At 36.3% G+C, this 27715-nt stretch overlaps 1 protein-coding gene across 6 annotated transcripts; it reads left to right on the top strand.

The window, feature by feature from the left end:
• Window positions 1–2061: 2061 nt before the first annotated feature.
• On the top strand, window positions 2062–27355 carry LOC121863454. 6 transcript variants are annotated; one of them, XM_042362122.1, is made up of 12 exons: window positions 2062–2132; window positions 4685–4913; window positions 6341–6429; window positions 6760–6899; window positions 7332–7421; window positions 9150–9276; window positions 9940–10005; window positions 11227–11318; window positions 11772–11908; window positions 16867–16944; window positions 20528–20584; window positions 25205–27355. In XM_042362122.1, exons 2-12 carry the CDS (start codon window positions 4693–4695, stop codon window positions 25416–25418), a joined length of 1311 nt encoding a protein of 436 aa, XP_042218056.1. In that variant the 5' UTR covers window positions 2062–2132; window positions 4685–4692; the 3' UTR covers window positions 25419–27355. The 6 variants fall into 6 exon arrangements, with proteins under 6 accessions (XP_042218056.1, XP_042218055.1, XP_042218053.1 ...); XM_042362121.1 differs by having other exon boundaries at window positions 2064–2132; window positions 4673–4913; XM_042362119.1 differs by lacking the exon at window positions 2062–2132 and adding an exon at window positions 2235–2365 and having other exon boundaries at window positions 4673–4913.
• The last annotated feature ends 360 nt before the right edge of the window (window positions 27356–27715 follow it).

Below are 27715 nucleotides of genomic sequence, written 5' to 3' on the forward strand. Positions count from 1 at the left end.
TACAGATGACGATTTCGTGCCGTTAATCACCACACACTGCTTGCGGTCATGTAGAAAGTCTTCTATCCATGCAAGGACATTTCCCCGAATTCCGTACCCTTCCAGTGATTTTCAGCCTTTCATGGGGTACACTGTCGAAAGCCTTGGCAAAATCTAGGTAAATATTGAAAGGTATTACCACCCCGTTCCAGAATATGGGTCCAAATATCCAATAGCTTGAGCAATTGTGTTAAGCAGGAGTGCCCCGGCTTAAAACCGTGTTGGCAATCCTTTACAAAATTGTTTCGTAGTAGATGTTCCATCGCGGCATCTCTGATAATACTCTCAAGTACTTTACATATTATGCTGGTCAGGCTCACCGGTCTATAGTTGTTCGTGGAGTGACGATCGCCCTTCTTGAAGATAGGACTCACATAAGCCACTTTCCATTCACTGGGGACCATTTGTTCATCCAGGCATTTACAAAACAGGATCTTCAGGGGCTCTGCAAGCTCGTTGCACAGCTCTCTTAGCACTCTAGGATGCACCATGTCAGGACAGAGTTATAATAATGAAATTAACCTTAGATATAAAAATTAATGAGAAAAGTTCACATAATGGCACATGAGTAATTTTTTGAAAAATGAATTTTACGTTACAGATTATTAGCAAAAAATAAAAATAAATAAATGGGTTTCTGGATAATTAGGAACCATAATATATTGGTTTGATTAGGCTAGATTAGGAAATGATAGTTTATGTAGGTAAGGTTATGATAGATTAGGTTAAGTTAGGTAGGTTAGATTAGGTTTAGTTAGGTAGGTTAGATTTGGATATGTGATGGGTGGTGACAATAAATTAAGTTAGATTTGATTAGGTTAGGTTAGGTTAGATTAAATTAAATTAAGAAAATTGAGATTAAGTTAGGTTAGATTACATCAGGTTAAGTTAAGATTCACATAGGATAAGGTAAGGTGCACTCCTATTTCACAATTGATGTTTCTATTTCATTGTATCCATTTTTAGGCAAAGAAAAACACTGTTATCATACACAAGCACATTCTATTAGATAACATACATAATTGATGTACTGTACATTCTTTATTATATTTACTTTTACTTTTTACTTTTATCCTCTTCTGATCGGCTCGTTAGCCGCTTGGGCGATCGGTCAGGTCTCTGTTACACACTGTTGGCAATTACAGTAATAATAATAATATTAATAATAATAATAATATTATTATTATTATTATTATTATTATTATTATTATTATTATTATTATTATTATTATTATAATTATTAGTATTATTATTGTTTTTGTTATTGTTATTAACCATTTAATTAAAGTGATACTCAGTTGGTCTCTTTAATACCACGGTAACCTTTAAACTCATTGATGAACTGTTTATTTACATCCATTTCTCTGATACTATAAAAGAAAATGAAACGCTGCTTGGGATAACTTTTTTACTTTACCTCTATCCAATTCGCCAATGATTAGCAGCAAATTTTCATGAGATTCAATGTCATGAAGTGTAAGAGGCTGCACCAGGTCCTACCACAGTAAGGAGGCGTATCATATGTCTCAACGGGATGAAGAAACAGCATTAATAAAGACTGAATGTTCTCGGGCCATTGTGAAGGGAAGATGAATTATAATAGTAGGTCTTATGAGGAAGTCGTTCAGGTGTTTTTTGTGTTATTCTTAATGCTGTAAAATAATTAACTTTGTTCATATCCATTTCTGAGATAAAAGGTGTTTCAGCCGCAGTCAACTTTTACGTATTTTGTACAGACAAGTGTTTAAATTATTTAATAAACAGGTTGGCTATAATGATAAACGTCTTAAGATACTATTTTAAGCAGAAAACCACCATTGTATACCTGTATATGATAAACAATGCATTTATTACCTGGCACCCATTAGTTTTGTGAATATTTTAAATATTTACTCCATTTGACTGACATAAACGATATATGGATTAAATTGCATTAAATTCAGTGACTTGAAAATATATGGTTCATAATAAAATAAGAAGTGTAATATGAAACAAGGAAACTTTTAACAAATAAAGGAAGATATTCCTTGTTTACAGTGTGGTGTGAGTCATGGCCAGGTGTTGGTGAGTAGGGAACAATAATATACTTTAAAGTAAGTTCATACCCTAATGATGTAATGTATTATAAAATTTAAAAGTAACATAACATTTATAATATAATAATTCCTTACCTAAATTAATAATAGTGATAATTGAAAATATATAAAGTTAGAGCACTGTTAGAGGCTGGTCTGGGTGGGAGGTGTCACAGTTAAGACGTCATATACATGTTCACCTTTATATCCCAACACTCCTTCATTTCCGTACTACTGTGGGTTTTATGATGGTAAGAAATACTGAATGTAGTAGAAAGAGATAAGTGCTAAGATAGTGAGATGTGGAGGTGTCTAGGCGTCAAGCGTAATTCATTTGTAACTATAATGAATTATATATTTTTTATTGTTTGCATAAATAATATTGTCATTATTACTCATCCGACATATTTTAATTGAAAGTGAGTAAACTGACTAAGAGGAAGTTAGTTAGGTTTACAGCCTCTCAGTGCTGCTTCATCTTGTATGTTATTCACTACTGTACTGTAGACATTTTTCTTCAGAATTCTTGTAAACTGTGAACTCAGTGATCAATTTAGGTTATATATAAAATTTAACTTTTCTGATTTACATGCTGTTATTTTCTTGATGGGATTTGTCAGGTCTTAGTGAGTTAGTGGCAGCCCCAAGGACAGGTGGTGGTGTGCCCCACCTCTTAACACCTGAACTTTGAAACTTGCGTAACATAACTAATAATCGTGACTAGCTTCTCTTGCTCTTATTCAGGGGAAGTTTGTTGAGTAAGCTCTGTGGGCCTCTTGATATTGTGGCTACCTAACCCACAGGCTTTAATGTTAGGCCCTAGGTACGGTTAGCTTAGGTTAGGTGGTATTATTATCGTTGGTTAATATTCGGAAAATGTCACCAGTGATCTGAATATCGAGTCATATATGGCTAGAGAAAAAATATATAACAAATATTTCTTCTATCACGTTTCTGTCGGAAATGTATAGTTTTTGAGGTAATATAAATTTTTATTTTATAATAAAATTAGCCAATCAGTGGGGGTATTTTTTTATGTCATAGTCGTGTGCGCGACTCGGCATGAGTGTTTATGTGACGTAATACTCAAGCGCCAATGAGCGTAACTTTCGATTCTTGATCAGTTTCAAGATGGATACTGTGTGTGAAGGGTGTACATTGGCTGACTGGTGCGTGTTTTGGAGAATGATGGAGCAGCCATAGGTATTTTTAGGGCTCACGGTGTTCTTGCTTCACCTGTAAAGTGTCCAAAATGTAAATCCGAGTGTCAGTATCGTGCAGAACACTATACAGTATAGTCTCGATTTACGCAGGTTTTGTTCACGCGTTTTGTCATTTACGCGGTGCCTTGCTAAAATGAAAATGCTTCAATTACGTTGTAAATTTGGTCATTTACGCGGAGAGCGGCTGGAGGTCCAGACGCTCCACGCCATTTTTCATTTAAGCGGTCCATTCTCGACCATACGCGGGAAGCGGCGCAGTGGGGGGTGTGCATTAGGTTGCTGTTGTGTTATCGCTGACGTCGACGTATCAGACTGTGATTGGACCACGCATCCTTACCACCCACGCATTCCCTCCGCCGCTAGCTGTGATTGGTCTAATGTTATATGACATGGCCTGGGACAGGAGGGAGCGCCTGCCCCTGCCGCCTAAGTCTCATTGTTCTCCTGTCACCGCGTATACTGTTCTCTATTGTGCTCGCAAATCTATTCAACAATGGCATCCGCTTGATCCCCACCACCACAGAAAAACCTTGCATTACCTGGACCCAGCCACCCCAAGCCCAAGAGGATACGACGTGCCCTAAGTTACGAAGTTAAGTACAAGATCGTGCAAGATTTAGAAAAAGGAACGAAACTAGTTGATTTGGCGCGCCAGCATGGCGTGAACGAATCTACGATCCGGACGATCAAGAAGGAAGCCGCCAAGATTAAAGAACACATGAGCATCACAAAGTCTGCAGGTGCTTCAATGGTGAAGTACTGTCAGAATAAGGTGCTGCTCAAGACGGAGAACTAGGCCTGGTGGAATATCACAGTGCCGTAGAATAAGACTAGTGCCATATCAGAACAAAATCACCCTCCCAGCTTTTCCTACTGTCATGGAAATTAAAGGATGTACCAGGTATGTCCATGTGACTGAAAGGGTTTATGGATACAGTTTAACCCAAGGTACAGTATTATGGCATAATGGTCTCTGAATGGTCAAACACTAGTCTTAAGTAGTCTTCTAGCCTACTCCCCCCTTCCAGGGGGAGGTCAGTCACATCACGTGCTTTCATTTGAGGCTGGTTGTGGAAGGGGGTTAGACAATGATAAACAAATCATCTCAGGTAGGTACTTTCAGCTCAATTAAACAGCTTACGAATCCACTGGTAAGTTGCACTGTGTTATAAGAGCTGGCTGGGCTACAGGAGCACTCCTTCATTTTTCCAATTTCAGTATAGGTACCGTACTTACTATAGTACAATACTTTTATATTTTGGAGATTCATTACTCTTCTTTTATATTGATTAAATTTTTTTGTTTTTTCAAGTTTTAATGATGCTCATTTTACAGGTGCTGATACAGCCTTCGTAATGGCACAGCAACGAGCTGCAGTACACCGAGCCTTGGCGGCCTCTAGAGAAGGCACACCAACGCACTCCAGGGCAGCTTCTCTTTGTGCATCATCAGAAGCTATAAATTCTGATTCAGCGACAGATAGACCCATAATCAATCATGTGTTGGATAATGATGCCAGTGTCATGGTGAATGGTAACAGGATAAGTGAATTTCTAGCTCCTTCTCAAGATGACAGGTGAGTTAGTGGATGAGGAACCAACCTTGCATTGTTCTTTGGGTCTCTGGTTGTTTGTTTTGAATTATCATTGTCATGCTTCAGTACTTTACATGTCCCGTTTAAGAAAATCCTGATACAGTGATCCCTCGGTTAACAACCGCCGCGGTTAACGATTTACCTTCCATAAGATTCTTAACTTCGGTTAACGAGCAATCCCTCAATTAACAAATTTCTTACGAGCGCTCCTCAACATGTTTTCGCTTGCATTTGGCGGCCCACCAGCTGCAGTATTAGTCCGCCAATACAGTAATTGGTTCTACGGCTTAAATTCCTTACTATTTTAGTAAATATCAAGAAGTTTATACTATTCAATAATTTTAAAAGTTTAATTTTAAATTTTTTAGTCATTTTAACAATTATTGAACATAATTGAAGTACAGGAAACTAGTTTTATGCACGCCAAACAGTCTGTCAACACACCAAACAGGCGTCGGTCTCTGTCTTTTCAGTGTAGGTAACATCTTGCTTCAGACTCTCTTCAACATAAATGCTTTTTTTTCTGTTTCCAAGCAAATTATTGGTCAATTTGAAATTCATTTTACATATTGACAATATATAATGCAGTGCAGTGTTGATTTAAAGAAAATAATCTTGAATTACACCAAGAGAACTAATATTTTATGGGTGAAATGGCGCCATGGGGTGACTTCTCTTCTCCCTTATCCACCCCCATTCTAATTCCCATCATCATCCAGGAGCCTTCTACATACACACCTCAAAGTAAGTGTACTTTACTACCTTTTTTGTTGATTTTAGGCAATTTTCGGTGAGCTGGAACCAATTACCCAAAAACCCATTGAAACAATGGTTTCGGTTAACGAGCAACCTTCTAGAACGAATTGTGCACGTTATCCGAGGGACCACTGTATTTGAATTTACCTGACCCTCACTTTATGCTTGGGTTATATTCTGCAAAAACCTTGCATGACGCGAAATCACATAAAGTGAATTCTTATTCTTATGGGGAAAATGGGGATGTGTTCTGCAACCATCTTTAATTCTGGCACTTTTTCATAACAAAGGCACACTAAAAGACTACAGTAATGCTATAAAAGTTGTGGAAATATCATTACAATACTCTAATTAATGTGTCTTAGAAATATAGAAAACATAATATAAAACTATAAATAAAACAATGGCAACATGCCATTTCACAGGCCACCTCATCCCCAGTTTTTCCTCTTCCCATATCTTGCACAGAATGCACAATAACAAATTAAAGGTTCATAAATATCAGTTTGATGGTTAATCAAGTTTTAGAAACTATCCACCAGTAGGGAACAGCAACCCATTAAGACTTGGCTGCATCTCCTGTATCCACTGATAAGTTTTAAATGTTGATTTCAAATTACTATTATTCAGTACTGTAAAAATCTCTTTTTCAGGCCTGAAGGTCGCAGAGGATGGTATGGTTCCAGTACTAATCTTACCTCCTCAGATTCTACACCAAGTTCAGACAACACCACTGATTCAGGTTTGTAGAGAAATAGAGAACAAAAATATTGGGTATGTGATGTAATTTCTTAAGTGTTAAAATGTCTCCTATTACTGTAACATACTTCTGTAATATATATATATATATATATATATATATATATATATATATATATATATATATATATATATATATATATATATATATATATATATATATATATATATATATATATATATATATATATATATCTCTTGGGTAGATCTTTATATCACTTCAAGGATTCTATACAACTTAAAAAATTTATCTGTTTAGAATGGCCTTTATTGTTTATTTATACTGTATTGTACTTTCTTTACTTATTAACAGGGCAAGCAACAGATTCCTCCCCACTAGCAGGGCCACTTGCTGCCCTTGGGCTCTCACAAGGTAATGAGAGCACCAACACCTGCTTGTACCGTATGCCTATAGTTGGATATGAAGTCTTGGAGGAACGAAATAGATTTACGGTAACTAAATTATTTCTCTTTCCAATTCACTTCAATACTTTTTTGTCAACAGTGTTTTTTGGGGGTATTTTACCCCATCTAAAATATAACTTTATCCATAAATATTATGTGCCATTCCCTTTTTCATCAATTGTACTTATTTTTAGTTTATAAGGTGAAACTATCTCCAATATCATTATTTCTATGGCATATGATCATTTTCCCACACAGTCATAAATTATATAACATTTAGCTTGAGTTACAGCCAACTTTACCATACAAGGACTTAAGTTTACAGAATTTTTGGAGAAAGGCATATTTGGTAATGTTGTTATACACTGTAATTAATGCTCTACTCATACAGAGATAGAAGTTAACAAGAGAGTTTGTAAAAATATGATTTTAACTAAATGAATATGAGTTATAGCTAATGGTAGTGGGCAATTTACACAGGTTTTCAAGATACAAGTGTTCCATCAGCCCTCCGGAGATCAGTGGTTTGTGTTTCGTCGCTACACAGATTTTGTTCGTCTTAATAAAAGGGTAAGTACCATAAGCTTTAAATTTTCAAACTACATAGTTTTCACTCTTATGCTTCATGCCTGTGCTAAGTAGCAATTTATCATGTTTTATAAAGAGATAGCAGAGTGGAGTGAGATGCAAGTTTGCACAACCAGGTTATTCACACATTTTCAGTAAACCTCAAGACTATGGTGAGTACTGAAAATACAAAGAGATTACGGTATCCCTTAAATACTGGGAACATGATCAGTCTTGATGTCATGTAACTCATTCTTGGTAGTACACAATTTAACGAGAAATGTTATTCATTTGAAGCACCCTTATTGCTCAACAGTCTGGTTAAAACAAGTTCTACTACATAAAATGTATCTCTTTTATTCATTCCTACAAATGTATATTATGCTCTGATGCAGGAAGGCCAGAAATTTGTAAATTAAGTGTATTGAAGACTTCCTATAATTAGACAACATTCATGACAGTGAATAGAATTGGATTTTTTTTTTGTGGGGGGGGGTCAATTACTGTGCATTGTAATGGAAAATGCCTTGCAAGAGAGAAAAGACCTTGTTTATCAATGGTTACTTTCTTATGTCTTTCAATGCTTACTTTCTTATAACTGTCAATGCTTACTTTCTTATACAGTGGTCCCTCGGTTAACGAGCACAATTCGTTCTAGAAGGTTGCTCGTTAACCGAAAAATTTGTTCACCGAAACCATTGTTTCAATGGGTTTTGGTGTTATTGGTTCCAGCTCACCAAAAATTGCCTAAAGTCAACAAAAAAGGTAGTAAAGTACACTTACTTTGAGGTGTGTATGTAGAAGGCTCCTGGATGATGATGATGATGATGGGAATTAGAATGGGGGTGGAGGAGAAGGGAGAAGAGAATGCATTGGGATGGAAGAGAAGTCACCCCATGGTGCCATTTCACCCATAAAATTTCAGTTCACTTGGTGCAATTCATGATTATTTTCTTTAAATCAACACAGCACTGCGCTATATATCATCAATATGTAAAATAAATTTCAAAATGACCAATAATTTGACTGGAAACAGAAAAAAGTGTTTATGTTGAAGAGAGTCTGAAGCAAGATGTTACCTCCACTGAAAAGACACAGAGACTGACGCCTGTATGGTGTGTTGACAGGCTGCTTGGCGCACAAAAAACTGGCTTCCTATTCTTCAATTATGTTCAATAATTGTTAAAATGACTAAAAAAAATTAAATTAAAACTTTTAAAATTATTGAATAGTACAAACTTCTTGATATTTACTAAAATAGTAAGGAATTTAAGCCGTAGAACCAATTACTGTATTGGCGGACTAATACTGCAGCTGGTGGGCCGCCAAATGCAAGCGAAAACATGTTGAGGAGCGCTCGTAAGAAATTTGTTAATTGAGGGATTGCTCGTTACCCGAAGTTAAGAATCTTATGGAAGGTAATTCGTTAACCGAGGCGCTCGTTACCGAGGGATCACTGTAACTATCAATGGTTACTTTCTTATATCTATCAATGGTTACTTTCTTATATCTATCAATGCTTACTTTCTTATAACTGTCAATGCTTACTTTCTTATATCTATCAATGGTTACTTTCTTATATCTATCAATGCTTACTTTCTTTTATCTATCAATGCTTACTTTCTTTTATCTATCAATGCTTACTTTCTTATGTCTATCAATGCTTACTTTCTTATATCTATCAATGGTTACTTTCTTATATCTATCAATGCTTACTTTCTTTTATTACAGCTTAGAGAAGAATTCCCGGGTCTCAGATTTGCTTTGCCGCCAAAAAGATGGTTTGGAGACAATTTTGATCCCATTTTCCTTGAAGACAGACAACTTGGACTACAAGCCTTCATTGATAATATTATTGGTGAGTTAAGAGTTTATAACACAGGTATCTCTTCATCATCATCTTGTTCAGGGCCTTGGCTAACTTTTGAAGGCAAGAAGGAATTTAGAAATGGCAAGTACTGTAGAAGGAATTAACTGATTGTGAATGAAGAGGGTAGAGATCTTCTCAGGGTGGTATACAGCGCTCCGATACACCCAGAAGTTAAAAAGCTAACCCAACTTCGCCCAGCGTAGCCTAACATAACCTAACCCTGTATATTTTGTCCAGCATGACATTAACTTCATTTTTTAATTTAGTGCTTGTTCCTCTTATGTTCCATTTTCTTTCAGCTTGTAGTATTTAACCATGGAGATCTTTAGCTTCTTTTAACCATAATATTTTACCTGTGCACATCTGTTTTTAGCATGTCTTAGTCTTGTTTGACTTTTTGTTCAATTCCATTTGCTTATTTGTCCACTTTTTGTTCAGACAATGTGGTTCTACCGAAGCAGTCGAGGAAACAGTATTGTAGACTAAGTTGGGAGATAATATGTGGAGGTATAAGTAGAAAATGTTACAACATGAAAGTATATAACTTTCTTCACTAGAGTACGTTGGTCACCAAGCAAGAACTACAAATTTAGATTTTTTTATCAATTTTCTCATGCAACCTGAAGGCCTTATATTGATGTCTTTAATTAGGGAGATCCTTTACACCGGGGCAGAAGTCAACAGGAGGTCATTCACATAACCAGCCACAAGGTATATGTATGTATCAGAACTCTTGTATGCCTAAAGTGTTTGGCCTGCCACTATTGTACTGTACTTTGTTTCTAGTTGTACAAGTCAGGGTACAATAGTTCATTGTAGATAGTGTAGATAGTACCAGTTAACTATATAAGGAAATATTATTTTGTTAACTTCTCCTTCAACTGTACTTGTCTAGTAATCAGATGCAATGTACTGTAGTTGAATTTGTGAAAGATTGCTTGTAAGTCTCATTTCAGGCATGTAAAAGACACCATTGAAAACAATATTGAGTATTAAACTCACTGAGTTCTGAGGATGTCAGTCCAACCTGTCTAAAGCAGTGGTTCCCAAATGTTATCACATTGTGGGGTTTTTACCAATCTCTCACCCCCCTCCTCACCCCCCAACCCACCCCATTTTTTCAAAATCACTTTAATCAACTTTTTTTTTTTTTACTCCTTGTACAGTACTCATATTACTATTCAAAATCAACAAACTCGTTATTATGTTATCCCAGTATCTCATGCATATGGGGAAGCTTGAAATACTGTATACTGTACTTATTAAGAAAAAAATGTTACACAATTTTATTGAAAGTTTCTTAATAAAGAAAAAGTCATTATATTGTATATGGAGAACAACATGGAACAATAGGCAGTAGGGGGGATTGGAGTAGTTGGGTTAATGCTGAATTCAACTTTTATTATTTCTCCATGTGGCTCCCCAGTACCACTGGTCTAAAGCGATAAAGGAGTATCACAACAACTGCCTTTTGCAAAACACTAGCTCTTTCAGTGGCCAGTACAGTATACTGTAGTACTGTACTGTATTCCCATTTAATAGTTTATACCATTCTCAACCTCCATATAATTTGAGTAATAAATTACAGTTTTTGTAGAAATTGTTTTCTATAATTCCACAGTATATTATTATTTTGTGGAATTATACCAAATAATTTCGACATATTTTATTTTCTCTTTGTTCTCTTAGTTGTCGTGATTACTTTTCCAGCTATGTTTGGTAGATTATTACAGATGATGAATTTTTAAAATTGAAATCCAGAAAAAAAATTAATTTTGTTTTCAGAAATAAAGTTATTTCTATTTTTAACCAAAGCTGACAAGAGAAACATAAACTTTAGTAATGCTTCGTAGAACATTTGGTACTGTGCATAGTACAGGGGTAGGATAGCAGCCTTGTAGAGTAGGAAATTGAAAATTTTGTCGTTCATTCCCGCAGGTCATACTAGAATCCGTGAGAAGAAGTGTGTTCGTGACTTCTTCTGTCTAGACAACCCACCAGGACCCCACGACACCTTGGAGGAGAGTCGGGTCTGTGTATTTTAGTATTGTATAGGTGCTTTGGTGACACTCAGCAATGACCTGGTATAAGTGTATAAAATGTGCATACTTTTACAGTATGCACATTTACAATGTCAAATAGAGGTACAGTATCCCACTTTTATGCAATAGATGTATTCCTTGTACAGTACAGTATAAGGAAACCAATTTAACTATAGATACCCATTATATAACTGGAGGTCTATTCATATAGGGAAGAATTTGGCTACAAGATAAGATAGAATTACACTGAAAATTTCACCAAACTTTTCCATTAGATATTATTGCTCAAATATGTGACTAGTGCTCCAGAAAGAGTGTCATATTATTAAGATATGTGGCTTTGGTTTTACAGACTATGTTAGATTATTGATATAGGCAGCCCTGGTGTTCTAGACAATATGTAATACTACTGTATTGAGTGAGGTGTTTCTTCTGTTCCAGGCAATATGTCAGACCCTAGAAGACACTGTTTCTGAATTCCAGGAGCAACTAAGAGAAAGAGATGGAGAGATTGCTGTGTTGCGCTCACAAGTAAACTTCCTCATGGCTCAGCAACAGACACTTGTTAAAGCCCTCAGGTTGGTATCTATATTTCAAAAGACTCTTAGAAAATTTAAAGATTGGTAATTGTTGTTCAGTGACTGTCTCTCAGAAGGTGTTTTGGGAGTCAACTTACACATCAGCCAGTATATATGTGACATTGTTTCCTCACTTACTCAGTAAAACCTACAATTTCTTGCGTTAAGTTAGCATTTTTGTGGTCATGTCATTGGAGTTAGTTGAGATGAGTTATTTCCCCCACCTCATTGTGGGTTTGGTTATCAGGTCAGTTAAATATTGTTGCACCATTACTTTTTAGTTTATCAACAAGTTGCCCTCTGAGAGTTGGCAACCATGGCTCCTCATTAGGATGAATGAATTAAATTAAACACTGGGTCCTTGAAGAGGTACAGAACCTGGGATGATTGGTTAGGAGTTCACAAAACATATGGAGTAAAGGTCCATAGGCATCATGCTTGAGGATGGCATCTTGGTTGATTGATCTCAATACAGGTTTCTCCCTATTTACGAGGGGGTTGGGTTCCTGAAAAACCCATCACGGGTCAAAGTATCGTAAATAATGGACCATTTTAACGTGGGGTTCAAAGGGATATATTCCCAGCCAGTTGGACACCCACATGTATCACCAAAGAAAAAAATCCTGTACTAATACTATACCTACAACATAATTAAACAACACTTACCACTAATGGTGGACCCTGCTGCCATATGGCATCACGAAAATTGTGACCAAGTCCCAGGGTCTCAATTGTTTCTCTTACCATTGACAACATAACATACATATACAGTATTGTTTCTCAATTTTTTTTTCATTTTTGTATTTCTTTATTATTATTATCATCTTCATTATTATCATTATTATTTTATTATTTTTATTTTTGTAATTTGTATTAAAAATTTTACTTATCTGATATTATTATTATTATTATTATTATTATTATTATTATTATTATTATTATTATTATAATTATTATTATTATTACATTTTCCCCCAGGCCCCGATGTGGGTCAATGACATGTGCCCGGGTGGGCTAATCCCCATTAAAAAAAATGAAAATAAAAAATTCATTAAGAACATGCCTGGTCGTCATAACATGTCCCCTTCGTGGCTTAATGGGACTTGAAAGTTAAGGGGAGACGTCACTCTGACTCCCACAAAGCCTCTGGGGTATCTCATGCTGCTTCATAATGTCAAGCTTCACCTCCAGAGACTCGGTTTTCCTGGTTGCCTTGGCCTACCTAGACATCTTCAGAGTTACACTGCTCACTTCACAGTCACAAAACAACGAATGATGATAACGTTATTGAGGCCTGACACTGCTCATATCATGTTCACAGCAACAAAAACAAAGCACTTAACAATCACAAAAAACAGCAAAAATCACTTGTAAGGTAAAAAAAAAAAACTGATTATAAGTAACAACACTGATACTAACCAATAATCAGTGTTGTATGTTGACGCCGTTAATTTAATGCCGTCAATGGAGGGCCGCAGTTTTTTGTTAAAGCTGATGCCGTCAATTTTTTGGGCAGGTGACGCTACAGGTGACACAGTCAACTTTTCACCCGAGCAGAGCGTCAACTTGTTCGTCAGCTTCTAAAAAATTTTATTTTTCCAAGTTCAATTTTCAATTATCTTGTTATAAAGACGACCGACAAGGCCATGAGGCCGTGGAGCGCATGTTCTCCATGGGCAAGGACGTCTTGAGGCCCAAGCACAGCAGAATGAGCGACAGGCATTTTGAGATGCTTGTATTCTTGCGGGGGAACAAATGAATAATTAAAATTATATACAGTGGTCCCTCGGTTAACGAGCACAATTCATTCCGGAAGGTTGCTCGTTAACCGAAACCATTGTTTCAATGGGTTTTTGGGTAATTGGTTCCAGCTTACTGAAAATTGCCAAAAGTCAACAAAAAAGGTAGTAAAGTACACTTATTTTGAGGTGTGTATGTAGAAGGCTCCTGGATGATGATGATGATGGGAATTAGAATGGGGGTGGAGGAGAAGGCATTGGGGTGGAACCCCATGGCACCATTTTACCCATAAAATTTTAGTTCACTTGGTGTAATTCAAGATTATTTTCTTTAAATCAACCCTGCACTGCATTATATATTGTCAATATGTAAAATAAATTTCAAAATGACCAATAATTTGACTGGAAACAGAGAAAAAAAAGCGTTTATGTTGAAGAGAGTCTGAAGCAAGATGTTACCTCCACTGAAAAGACACAGAGAATGACGCCTGTATGGTGTGTTGACAGGCTGGTTGGCGCACAAAAAACTGGCTTCCTATTCTTCAATTATGTTCAATAATTGTTAAAATGACTAAAAATTTTAATATAAGACTTTTAAAATTATTGAATAGTACAAACTTCTTGATATTTACTAAAATAGTAAGGAATTTAAGCCCTAAAACCGATTACTGTATTGGCCGACTAATACGACAGCTAGTGTGCAAGCGAAAACATGTTGAGGGGCGCTCGTAAGGAATTCTTTAATCGAGGGAATGCTCGTTAGCCGAAGTTAAGAATCTTATGGAAGGTAATTCGTTAACCGAGGGATCGCTGTAATATAAATCATAATAAATGACTAAAAATGAATGAATATTTTTAGATTTTGCATGTTACTCCCATACACAGGAGAATACGCATTTTGGGGCTGCATTTGTACGTCGCTGAAAACTTGTTGACGCTAACGGCGTCAGTTTATAAAATCGTTTACGCCAACGCTAATGGCATCAAATTTCTCTGCTCTTTACGCTGACGGCGCCACTTTTTTCGTTGACGCGTACAACACTGCCAATAATCATTTGGCTACATAAAATAATAATAATAAACGGTTTTTTAATAGAGTTGCAGCCGGTGGCTGAAAATATACAGACTTACATTTGATTTAGACATAATGATATAATAGGCATTGAATACATTTACAGGGCTGTACAGTACATAAATCAGGAGTTGTTTATTATTTTAACAATAGATGGGATGGTGCTGTTCTTATATCTATCGGTGCGGGCTCTTATGGGCTGAATTTTGTTGTAGTGGCGGACTGCGCGAGTTGGGTGGGGGGCTGCAGGAGGTGGCGATGGCGAGGGTGGTGCAGTAGTCCACGGCCAAACCTTTCCAGTGCTTGGTGGTGGAGGTCACTGAGGGATGGCATTTCCAGGGTGGAGAGAGCGTTGGTGTAGCCCGAGTATTCTGCGCCGAGCATGATTCTGCAGGCCCTTTTCTGTACCTTCTCTAGCTGACGTTGTTGGGTGGCGTTGAGAGAAGACGACCAGGCTGGTGACGCATACGTTAGTTTGGGGAGAATAAAGGCGTTGTAGATGGTCCTCAGCTCTGGCGTGGGTGTCCCAAGTGACCTAAGTCGTCGAGGCTGCCTTGACTGTGTTATTTACATGGGCCTTCCAGTCAAGTTTGTTGTCTATAGTTACACCCAGGAGTTTGGCAGACTGCACCAGCTGGAGAGGATGGGCACCCACTGTGACTGCTGGGGCTTGCACTGGAGTGGTGGCGGTATTGATGTGCATGACTACGGTTTTGGTGTGGTTGATGGTGACCTTGTTCTTCGTAGTCCATGCCTGTAGCCTGTCCAGGGTGCCTTGTAGCAATGAGTAGTCTGGTGCGGTGTTGTCCACTGAAACCCCCACACTGCAGTCATCCACATACTTCCACCTGTGAGGAGTGACCGATAGAGCGTCGTTGATCAGGATGAGGAAGCACAATGTAATCACCATGGTACAAAGCTTGGTATGTACTGTAGTGCACCGGGTGGCTGTGTGGTGGCCACAGGTGACAACTGAATCGAAAGATACAGTCGCATTGGTTGGACGGTGACCATCGTTCATGCAGATTGTTTACATCGTAAATGGGGGGGGGGAGTCTTAATACATCATCATTGTTAAAGCGGAATACATATACAGTAGGGTCGGGATATATCACGAGATGGGTCCAACAATGTTCGCTATATACTAAATCACGATATGTAATTACATGTAATCAATGGGGAAAATAGGGTTAGGTTCTGGAGGCCAATAAAAGTGACTAAACTTGACATAAAATTGCACAGTCTAAGGTTAGCAGAATATAAATTACATTGCTGAAATCCTTGTAAGACAGCGAATAATTTGAATATAAACATCCTATATTTTGCAAAAGAGAAAAAATCAACTCTTATTTTTGGAGCTACTGTATTTAGGGTATTTTTAGGAGTGTTTCTGACTTTATACAGTTTTTGGCTTTAGGTGAGGTCCCAGGAACATGACCCCATGTACGTTGTGAGTCTACTGTAAATAAATTTATCGCTATATATTGGACAATTTCGATAATTTGGGTAGTAGTGATAAATTTGAAATATTTCCTGCCCCATTTCCCTCGCGAAATAAAAAAAATTATCGTTATATATAGGAAAATGTTGATAATTTGGGTAGCCGTGATATAAAAAAATCTTTCCATTAAGTCGCTATATATCCCGCCCCTACTGTATCATACATATGGATATCGTGCATTGGGCAATACCTGTACGGTATTTGTAAGCCATGGTTTAATCACGAAAATTGTGACCAAGTCCCAGGTTGCTGATCTGTCTCTCTGCCTCATTTACACACAATTAAAGATCTCAATTGTTTCTCATACTTGACAACACAACACAACATATAGCGTTTCTCACTTGATTTTTGTATTTCTTTATAGTTCTTTATTATTATTATTATAGTGTTATTATTGTTATCAATATTATTTTATTTACTTTTTATTATAATTTTTATTTATTATGAATAATTATTACATTCTCACCCCCAGGCCCCGATGTGGGTCCGTGACCTGTGCCTGGGTGGGCTAATCCCCGTAAAAAAAAAAATACTGACACTTTTGTGGCATACTTGTTCCATTATTGGGAATTTTCTCAGATTATTTAAGTTACTTTTAAATTATGTTGTGGTTGACACTGGGTATATGATTTTACGATATTTGCAGACTAGAATGTGAACTCCAAGGCAGCGAGGACAACAAGCGAGGCTCCACACATGATCTGAATGTGGCTCTTCTCAATATGTGAGTACAGTGCAGTACTTTTTTCACTCCATTCTATCAAAGCAGTAAATGACTTAGCATCTCATCAGTTTGTTATTTTATTATTATTTCTTTGTTTATTTAAAGTTTTGAAATTATATAAAGCCATTTCAATGTTCAGCTTCATCATCAAAGAATTGGTCTTCATGCTTGATAAGAATAAACCATTAATAAGCATTCTATTACTGGTTGCAGTAATCTCATATAATTAATACAGGTATCCCTTGCTATCTAGAAATTTGTTTAACGAAAAATTTGATTTCAACACCACTTTTTCACTATCCGAACGCAATTCTTGCTTATCTGAAATAAAGGTCCGATCAAAAATTCAAATTACATGCGCCAGATGCAGCTTGGGAGTCGGCTGATCACCCCCCTCATATTACAATGTAGTGTACTAACAACAGTACAGTATACTGCATACGTATATGTATTTTATTTAGTTTATAATTTTTTATGTATACAGTACAGTAATGCTGTTCAGTAGAAAGTCGATATAACATGAGATACATTCCAAGAGAGGTCGCTTTAAATCGAATTCGCACTAAATCGAAGTGTTGTTTCAATAGAATAATTTAGTTTGGTACTTGAGAGAAACACAAAATACTAAAAAGATTGGCAGTCTACCCAGATGCACCTCAGCCCATCTCCTTGAATAAACAAAACATTGTTTTTTGTAGTGTTATGTTAAAACAAACACTCATAAATCAACACAGCTAAAATTAAGGGATGTTAAATGGTCTGTTTACTGGCTGGGAAGATGGGGGGAGGTGGAGGGAGGGGGGAGGTGAGGTGATATGTTTGACAGTTGATGCCAAGGTCTAGTGCTTATGTGTTGATTTGTCCTTAAGAGTGACTAAGTTTTTCTCTTATAAAATGTCACTGAACTGACCTGGGAGAATATAATTTACATTGCTGGAATTCTTATAAGATAGTGATTAATATGAATAGTATAATCATGCTATAGTTTGCACTAGACAAAAATTTTAGTAATCATTTAGTACATTATTTTGAGTACATGTACAGTACAGCTTTGCCCTTAGGACAGTGTAGCGTGCCCAGAGAAACATTTGGCGCAAATTTTAAAATATGATGCGCCAGAGTGACTCGCGCTAAATAGGAAAGATTCGCTTTAAATTAAAACATTGTCCTTAATTGTGGGTGTTGCTTTAAATCAATGATCTTAAATTGAATCGCTTTAAATCAGCGTTCTCTGTATACAGTATATAAATTTTTTAACCAATTAAAATTTTTTAGGTAAAATATTGCAGGTTCTTTTTGGTTGGAGGCTTACCACCACACTTCCTCAGACAGGGTCTAGCACACCATTACCTTAGTGTTCAGTTGAAGTGCAGTGCTCCTCTCTCTTCATCCATGTGGACAGTATTTGTGCCATCCTTTTTTGAATCTGTTCACAATGGTATCCAAGAATTGTGCTGATTCCTTGGCTACACCCACTATATCCAAAAAACCGTGTAAGCCCATGATAACTGAAAACAAGCTTGAAATAATGACTTCATGAATGCAGGAAGGCCTCAGCTGATTTAATTATTTTGGGGTATAATATTGGGGTATTTCTTGTAGTTAGGTACTGTACTAAATGGCAATACTGTAATGTATAGTTAAATTAGATATTAAATAATGGTACAGGTAGTTAGGTAAGTTTTTTGTTTGTGAACTTATTTAATTTTTTAGGTATCATATTGGGGTTTTCTTTTCTTTGAGGAACCTAACCCATTATGATGCAAAGGGTACCTGTATTATGACAGAGAAACAGTTACTGGTTAAGATTGACCCCAGTCTTAATTAGCTCCAACCTAACCTAAACCAGCCATGAGAATTTTAGACATTTAAGATGCCTTGGTTAGGTTAGGTTGGTTCTCATTAAGGCCAAGGCCTATTTAACTTGTCACTCTGAGAAGTTCCTGTATCTCACTGTAATAATTTTTGTAAATATGAATACGGTTCTAAATTTGATAAGTAGCTGAGCTTGAAATATGTTACTTAGTACAGTATTATCTTGGGATACTGTATGCTTAGAATGGCTTTCTGATTGTGGTGCACACCATCGAGGAGTTAGCAAGGAAAATGTACACTATTTGGTGTTTTATCCTATATATTATCTCTTTTTGCATTATGTGCTTTGAACAAATAGCTTTGTGTGCAACTTTATATGCTGCAGTGGATGATAGAAAGCACACTGGTTTGTATCACCTGCCTGTATGAGCTGTACCATGGAATATTGAATTGGTTCTTTTTATCATTAAAAGTGATTACTTGTGCAGATTTTTTGCATCACTTCAGTAATTGATATTTTCTACTTAGCATTGTTTTCCTAAAAATTGTTTCCTTATCTTCTCTTTCCTCATATACAGTGGTCCCTCGGTTAACGAGCACAATTCGTTCAAGAAGGTTGCTCGTTAACCGAAAAATTCGTTAACCGAAACCATTGTTCCAATGGGTTTTGGGTAATTGGTTCCAGCTCACCGAAAATTACATACAAACGAAAAATAAATGCAGTAAAGTACACTTACTTTGAGGTGTGCATGTAGAAGGCTCCTGGTTGATGATGATGATGATGGGAATTAGAATGGGGGTGGAGGAAAAGAGAGAAGAGAAGGCATTGTGGTGTAAGAGAAGTCACCCCATGTGCCATTTCACCCTTAAGATTTTAGTTCACTTGGTGTAATTCATGATTATTTTCTTTAAATTAACACTGCACTGCACTATATATCATCAATATGTAAAATAAATTTCAAAATGATCAATAATTTGACTGGAAAAACGGAAAAAAGTGTTTTTGTTGAAGAGAGTTTAAAGCAAGATGTTACCTCCACTGAAAAGACACAGAGACTGACGCCTGTATGGTGTGTTGACAGGCTGTTTGGCGCGCTAAAAACTAGTTACCTTGTGTGCTTAAATTATGTTAAATAATTGTTAAAATGACTAAAAATTTTAATATAAGACTTTTAAAATTATTGAATAGTACAAACTTCTTGATATTTACTAAAATAGTAAGGAATTTAAGCCCTAAAACCGATTACTGTATTGGCCGACTAATACGACAGTTAGTGTGCAAGCGAAAACATGTTGAGGGGCGCTCGTAAGGAATTCTTTAATCGAGGGAATGCTCGTTAGCCGAAGTTAAGAATCTTATGAAAGGTAATTCGTTAACCGAGGGATCACTGTAATGTAATTTCATCAGTGTGTGTATTGGATAAGGCAATATTAATTCTTTGACATGTAATTATGGGAAGTTTGTTGGAAAATTTATTTTATGCTTGATCTTCTTCATCCTTTATTTTAATGTGCTTGTTGTAACTATTGCACATGATGCTGTTGAGAACAAGATTAAGTATTAAGTAACATTAACCATTTTCCATGGTTCAGGAGTTCTTGCATATACAGTACATATATTTTTCTGGGTATAAGAATGCAGCAATGTTTGCATGATGAATCAATTACATGTACAAATCTTACTTAGCAGACGTTTCACTATAACCAATGAGATCTTGTTGAGTGACTTCCATATCACATTCCTCATCACTTGTGGAATGACTTTCAGATGTGAGAAGACCCTCGGGGGAGGCTTAGATAATGGCAATGTTATTTCTTCCAAAAGGTAAGGTTATTATTTTTATTTTTACAATACGTATTACTGTATTATTATTTTATTATTATTATTATTATTTCATTATTATTATTATTATTATTATTACTACAGTATTATTACTACAGTATTATTGCTACTACTACTACCATTACAGGTTGTACCTCTCTAGTCCGGCATTCTGTGGTCCGGAAACTCCCGTGGTCCGGAACGATTTTAGTTTGCCCATGGAGAAAATTAATTTGAGTCTGGTACTGTACTTTCGATGTTTGGCTAAATTTGGCCTTATTTACCTTACTTTTTTGGCGAATTACTACCTGTAATAAAGCAACATCCTAATAAACCAACGAAAATAACACAGATAAAGTTAAATAAAAACTAAAAACAACATAGAAAAGTTCTTATGTTCTACAGCTTCAGCTAGAGTTGAACCTGATGGCTTGGCAACTTCGTCATCCGAGGAAAAACACACACAACAACATTGGCTGTCTTTGTTTTTAACTTTACCACCACTGGTGGGTAGAATTTTTGTTTTAAATTCAGAAACATTAATTAAAATATATATGAACAGTAAATAGTGTTGCTTTCATATTCTTAGGTATAGTAATGACGATATGTTTACACATGTGCTCACTTACATCCGCGATCTCTCTTATTTTTTTTACCATTAATGGTTAGCTGCTTCCATTGTTCCATTTATTAACATTAAATAACATTACTTAAAACAACCATATTAATTTTACTACAGCTACGACCAGGGTCTTATTTTCTTCTGTTTTATATGTAGAACCAGTCAGTCACTGGTTTTGTAAACAACGAAAACAATGCTGTCTCGTCTCCTCGTGTGTTTTAATATTCTACGTATTATTAATGAATTGTATTGTTCATTTTGCACACATATACATTAATTCAATCAAAAAGACATTCAGTAATAAGCAATAATGAATCTTTTGTACATCGAGAAATGACGCTGTTTACACAATTGTGCATGTCTGAACGTTGGCGGGCCGCTCAAACCCGTCGAAATTCGAGTTTTCGCCGTCAAAATTTTAAATTGTGCAGTGTTTTTTTTTTGTGTGTGTGTCTAAATAAAAAACGTTGAATTAAAAACTCGCGAAATTTGAGAACCTACTGTACAACATTTAACCCTTCAATATGTCTTCAAAGAGACCACGAAGCAGTGAAAGTGGTGCTAGTGCTTCCAAGTGTATGCACAAGTCACTATCTATCCAGGAAAAGGGTGAATTTCCATGGTCCGGAAATTTCCATGGTCCGGCACCGGTTAGGTCCCGAGGTTGCCGGACTAGAGAGGTACAACCTGTACCACTTCTTATATTACATGCATTGTTATTCAATATTTTCATGGATGAGACAGTACATGAGGTGAAAACATGATGGATGGTGATAATAGCTCTCTTGATTGATAGGATTCTAGGGTGCAGTGTAGGAAGTAACACCATTCTTGTAAGTGTTTCAGATGAGTATTTACAAATGTTGATGAACATACAGGAATACCTCGCTATTTGCAACCTTGATAATCGCAACCCCGCTTATCCACAATTTATATTTTAACGCACCTATTTGATATTCACTAAACATACCCACACTTATTCGCAAATGAAAAATTATGATACAATACAGTAAGATTTCAAACTGGGTGGGCTAGCTGCCCACTTCACACACAAGCATTTTTTTCCGTGCATATGGACCTGCGTGTTTTAGAAATAGATGGTATAATGGCACAGAGAATGCTTGTAAAAATTCACACCTGTACCTGTACTTCCAAACTGCAGTGTGAAAAAAATATGCCGAGCATTCTCGAATTCATCATATGACGAGCATATTTTTCTGCGCATCAGTTGTGGTGCATCTATGGAAGGGGTTGGAGTGCCTGTGATTATTTTTGTCAGATGCCGGCAAGCTGGAGAGTGAAAAACACGTCCATGTGAACACATGCCTTCTCCCGCACGAGACAAAAACACTTGTGTGAAGTAGGCCTAACTAAGGCCCAACGTAATGAATGTGTGTGTGCATGCTTGGCAGGTCTCCAGTCAGATGTCACTGTATCTACATTGTCTTACCTCTCCCACCAGGCGAAGCTGTATTATTGTATTTTTCAACTCGTGCAAAAAAAATAATGAATAATAATAAAAGAAATGGTTATCATTAGGTCAAAAATATAATTAAACATTTTTTATGTCCACGGTAGTTACTGTGCGATCGTGGAAGGGGAAGGGGGTGCAGCATCAGGGTGGTGGTGGGTGTGTGTGGATAGAGGTAGTGGTAGTCACGGGAGTGTGGTGGTGGTGGTGAGTATTGTTTGTGGTGGTGATGAGTATTGTTGGTGGTAGTGGTGGTGGTGAAGTGACCCACATGCGTACGTGCTGTGAGTTGGTTATTTTTGTTTTTCAACTACATCATCCTCATTTGTGGCCTGCCATGTGAGCAAGATAACTCATGAAGGAGTAGATAGATGTTCTCTAGACATGACAGGCACATTAGCCAGACCAAAAGCCCCACTGAGTTTGATAATAGGCATGATCCAGCTAATATGATGAAGGTTTGAGGGAGTTTGAAGATATATTGCATGTTTGACTCAGGCAAGTTGATATGCAGAGTCTTGTTTTCTTTGTATGTAATCATTGATTTTTTTTATATTATTATCTAGCTTTAAAATGTACATATGCTCTGTAGTGCTGTTAGAACACCTGTTTTTACTAACGTGTTACATATATATCATACGAACTTAGGCATGAGGCCTGAATGTCCAGATCTGTATCATTTTATATGACAACAATCTTTACTAAATTACACATTATCCAGGTCTCTGTAATAGCATTTAAGACCTTATCTGAGGCGCTCACGTTGACTTATCTCTTGAACAAATTTTCACATGTTCTGGTTCTTGTATCAGTCAAGGGAAGACGAACTACCTTTGTCATCAACAACTTTATCATCATCTGTTTTTATATCATTGATAACAGTTTATGAATTTGTGGTCACTGACAGTGTCTTGTTATTATTATTTATTTGATTGAATAATTATGTTATGTTGATGTTAGTGTGTTGACTAAAGTAAGAAGGATCTATGGTAGAATGATAAAAAAGGGAGCTTAAGTAAAAGTTTAAATTTTATATTTATGAATATACAGTTCTGTACATTATCCTCTTTCTAGTCCAGCTCATTAATGGTTTGGCATCTTGGTGGTCTAGTACATTTCACTTAAGACATACCTCAACAGTTTGGTAGTCGTCTTTAATAGTCTACCACCTCTTAATATTTTGATGAGGTATTCCCATTCATGCTTTATTGTCATACTTTATCAACATTGGCATTACATTCCATGTAGAGGGAAAATTCCTGGCTTCTGATTGGCTGGTGTTTCTCCCTTCTGTTGGCACTTGACAATGCCAGCTTTCCATTTGTTGAGACTTCTAGCAGAGCACAGGGGTAAATTTTTCATCAACAGTTAAATGTAAAATCCTCCCTGGTGAATGTCATACCTTAGTGATACCCAGCTATAGGGTATTGCTGGGTATGCAAAGGCCAAAGCTCATCCTATCCTTTTAAATTGAGTCTGTAAAAGTTTTATTAAACAAATGAGTAACTCTACAGTGCTAGTGTTACCTCTTGCCAGTTGTTTATCAGAGGTGTATCAGTGATGCATACCGGGTTGTAGGGGAACATTTAGTAGTCAGGAAAATTGACTAGCGTAGTATGCCTCAGTAACTAATTATGTGGACTACAGAGAGGTTTGTTTACCGTATCATGAACAGGGAGAACTGTTTAGAATGTTACGTAACATGGACCAAGTTTTGTTTCCAGAATATTAGGTTTGTAGTGTTTAAAAGAGAAATTAAAGCTTGACAAAAAATATAGAAAGGGATTTTTATCATGTGAAATGGTTAGGATTATTACCGTATATGGCGGCATATAAGTCGACCTTTGAAGCCAAATTTTTAGTGTCCAAAGTTAGGGGGTCGACTTATACGATGGGTATAAAATGATGACCTCTAAAATCATGACCGTAAGTGAGAGTATTTCGTATTACAACCTTCATATTTACCTTTAATATAATTGCTCTATTTCTATTATGGCTGAAATAAAGTTTTTCTCAGTACAGTAGTTGTATTTAAACACTGTCTGGTCAGTGGCTGTGTGTGGACTGTGGTGGAATGAGCAGGAAGTCAACTGAGTTCAGTGTTGTTGTGATTGTTGGGTCAGTCACTAATGACGTTGTGCGTGACGTCCTGTCTAGAGCGGCTTGTTTTACTGTTTACCTGTTTATGTATGTGTTTTGATGGTTGACTTGGTCCTTCACAACACTTGACAGCTGCTGGAGTTCGGGAGTCGACTTCTACGGTAGGTATACCTCTATGACCAGATTTTTTTGCTTGAAAAGGGGGGTCGACTTATACGCCACCATATATGTAATTACAGTACAGTCAAAACATGTAGTAAAGTATATAAGGATGTTAATGTTGTGAAATCCCCCAGAAGAAGGATTTGAAAAGGTGGCAGGAATTTGCAACAATCTTTGCATTATTATAATTTACAGGATCTTATTTATGTATTACTTGTAGTTCCTCTTCTTTTGCCATTGTTGTTTGATTTACAATTATGTTTTGCAGGAATGGAGTAAATCAATCTTCCGGTGATAGTACCCCAGTCCGTCAGTCCAGACCATCTTCCACAGTGAACTCTCCCTTGAGGAGAACCCTGGAGAAAGCCTTCCTCTCGTGCTCAGACTCCCATGTTGCCATACAGTCAAACAGTCAGGTCACAGGAGCCGTTAATACACACAATTCTGTTGAGGTACACGCTGAAGAGGCTAATGAACGGTGAATGATATGAGTTATCAATTGGTCTCTGTACCGTAGGCTAAATGTATCCCTGTGTTACTTGATATATTTAGGTCTACAATAGGTTGCTATGGCAAGGTGCTTGAAATTAACTAGATATTTTAAATGTTAATATTTAGGGTGTCCATAAATGATTACCCTAAAAACAGTATGCTCTCGTTCTTTAATCAGGATAATCATTTATGGATACCTTGTAGAAATGTATTCTGATGTAAGTGTATGGAGATGTGAGTTTGTTAGATTATCTTTTTAAGTTTTCATTGCCAGATGCTCATGAACAGAAAACTTATATGTTTGCATTTATTTGTGGGTTATATATTGTTTATGTTCATGGATTATACTCATACATTGTACTTCAGTTTTTATATAAAAGACAGCATTTTTCTTCCCAGTGATTTTTAAGTATTTAAATATTAATTTAAAGAGGCAAAACATGTGCAGCTGTACCTATAAAATGCTTTAGTCAGAGAAACTTGATACAGTACCTGTTATTGGTCCAAAGATCTGATTACGAATACTCACACACAGCTGTGTAAAATTGATGAAGCATCAGTTCATTTGATGCTTTTGTTTCTGGATTAATAGTCTTTTGAGGTTGATTTCATTTTATCAAACAGAAAAACTTAGCAGTACCAATCTGTTTTGTTTAGCAGTTAATAAGCACACGTGACAGGTTGAGAAATACCTGAAGAACTGAATGACTTAAAAGATGCACTGTTAATAAAAGTGTTATTTATAATGATGTTGGTCAAAGTTGTTATTATCAGGATGGCAACATATTATCACAGTCAAGGTAATTAATCCTAATGACTATACAGTACACATGTACATAAAGTTGAATATTTGTGTTTTGCTTGTGAAACATCCAAGCCTGTTGTGACTGATGGAAATTAAGATTTAATTTGGCTTCATATATTGAAGTTTAGGTGTACTAGGAATAGTGTTTTGTTTTGTTGGTTGATTTGAATATTTATTGAATTGAAATTTCTTGTTGTTTGTAGTTACTGTTACTGTTACATTGTTAAATTTTCTGATGATTATTTTCATAAGAAAGTGTTGTGTGTTGGAAGCATTGTGCAAAATGCTGCGTAAAAAACTGTAAAGGAGGGTTGTATGATGGCATTCCGATTTATTTATTTTTTTAAACAGCGATAGTGAAGTGTGAAAGTAAAACCAGATATTTAAAATTAGTATTGAAACAAATATTTTCTTGTGTCAACAGGAAGTGGAGATTCCTTTGGTGACTATCACTGATAGATTATTGTTATTTGCTGTATTGATGCTGATAGCAGGTTGTCTGAATCATCCACTTAATGTTAAACTGCTCATGACTGATATACTGTAGTCAGGGTGTGATTTGTTGTGGTTGACAGATATATTGGAATCATATTATTCCTTCAGACTTTCACTTGAGGTGCACTAACCTCATCATATCAAATCAAGGTCTTTGCATTTCCATCTGGGCTTTAAGAAAATTATATGTTAGGCATTATTAGTACTTGGTCATGGTTCAATCTAGTCATTGCCGTCATCAGATTTGAATGAATTGATAAGGCACAAAAGATTATAGCAATACAGATGTTATTGGTCAAAAGTTAGCAAATGGTGACTTGGGCACCAGATGGCATGAAAGGGAGATGGATGGTCAGTTTTGATCATTAAAGAGCCATGCTATCATCCTTCTCTGACCTTACCTTAGTATTCTCGGTTCAAGGCATTGAGGACAATATTCCATAACCATTCTGAAGGATTTTTGTCATTTTTATATCATCCAGAATTAAGGTTCAGCATTTATAAGTTTCCATGGTGGTTATCTTAATAAGACAGTCGAAGAACAAGGATTTAAGAACTCTATCACTAAGGTAGCCTTGTATAATTTACTGTCAGAACAGTAATTAGAATAAAACATACAGTATTTCACATGTAAATTAATTGCCTGTTAATTCACTATTTACTTGTATATTATGAACTGTATGTCAATCTCATTTGATTCATTATATTTATTTTGAATTTCCTGACTTGTTACAGGTCTAGAGGTTCAGTTCTATAAATACAGTATTGCAGTGTATTGTATATATACAGTATAGTCTTCAGTTACGCGGTCAATTGAACCTGTGGAGTACCTCGTAAAACGAGAAACGCTTAAATGAAATAACAGAAAATATGGGATTAATTGAAATAGAGACTGGGCCGACCCCGAAACTCCACTTTTTGCAACACAATACGTACGTTGTAGTAAAAATATTATCTTAATTTTATGATGGTATGAACACACATAAT

Source organism: Homarus americanus, unplaced genomic scaffold (genome assembly GCF_018991925.1).
Source record: "Homarus americanus isolate GMGI-L3 unplaced genomic scaffold, GMGI_Hamer_2.0 scaffold24781, whole genome shotgun sequence".
NCBI lineage: Eukaryota > Metazoa > Arthropoda > Malacostraca > Decapoda > Nephropidae > Homarus > Homarus americanus.

Coding starts and splice junctions, on each gene's coding strand:
- LOC121863454 (XM_042362122.1), top strand. CDS start 4,693: ATGGCACAGCAACGAGCTGCAGTACACCGAGCCTTGGCGGCCTCTAGA. Junction 6,430..6,759: donor AGACAACACCACTGATTCAG/GTTTGTAGAGAA, acceptor ACTTATTAACAG/GGCAAGCAACAGATTCCTCC. Junction 16,945..20,527: donor AATGTGGCTCTTCTCAATAT/GTGAGTACAGTG, acceptor AATGACTTTCAG/ATGTGAGAAGACCCTCGGGG.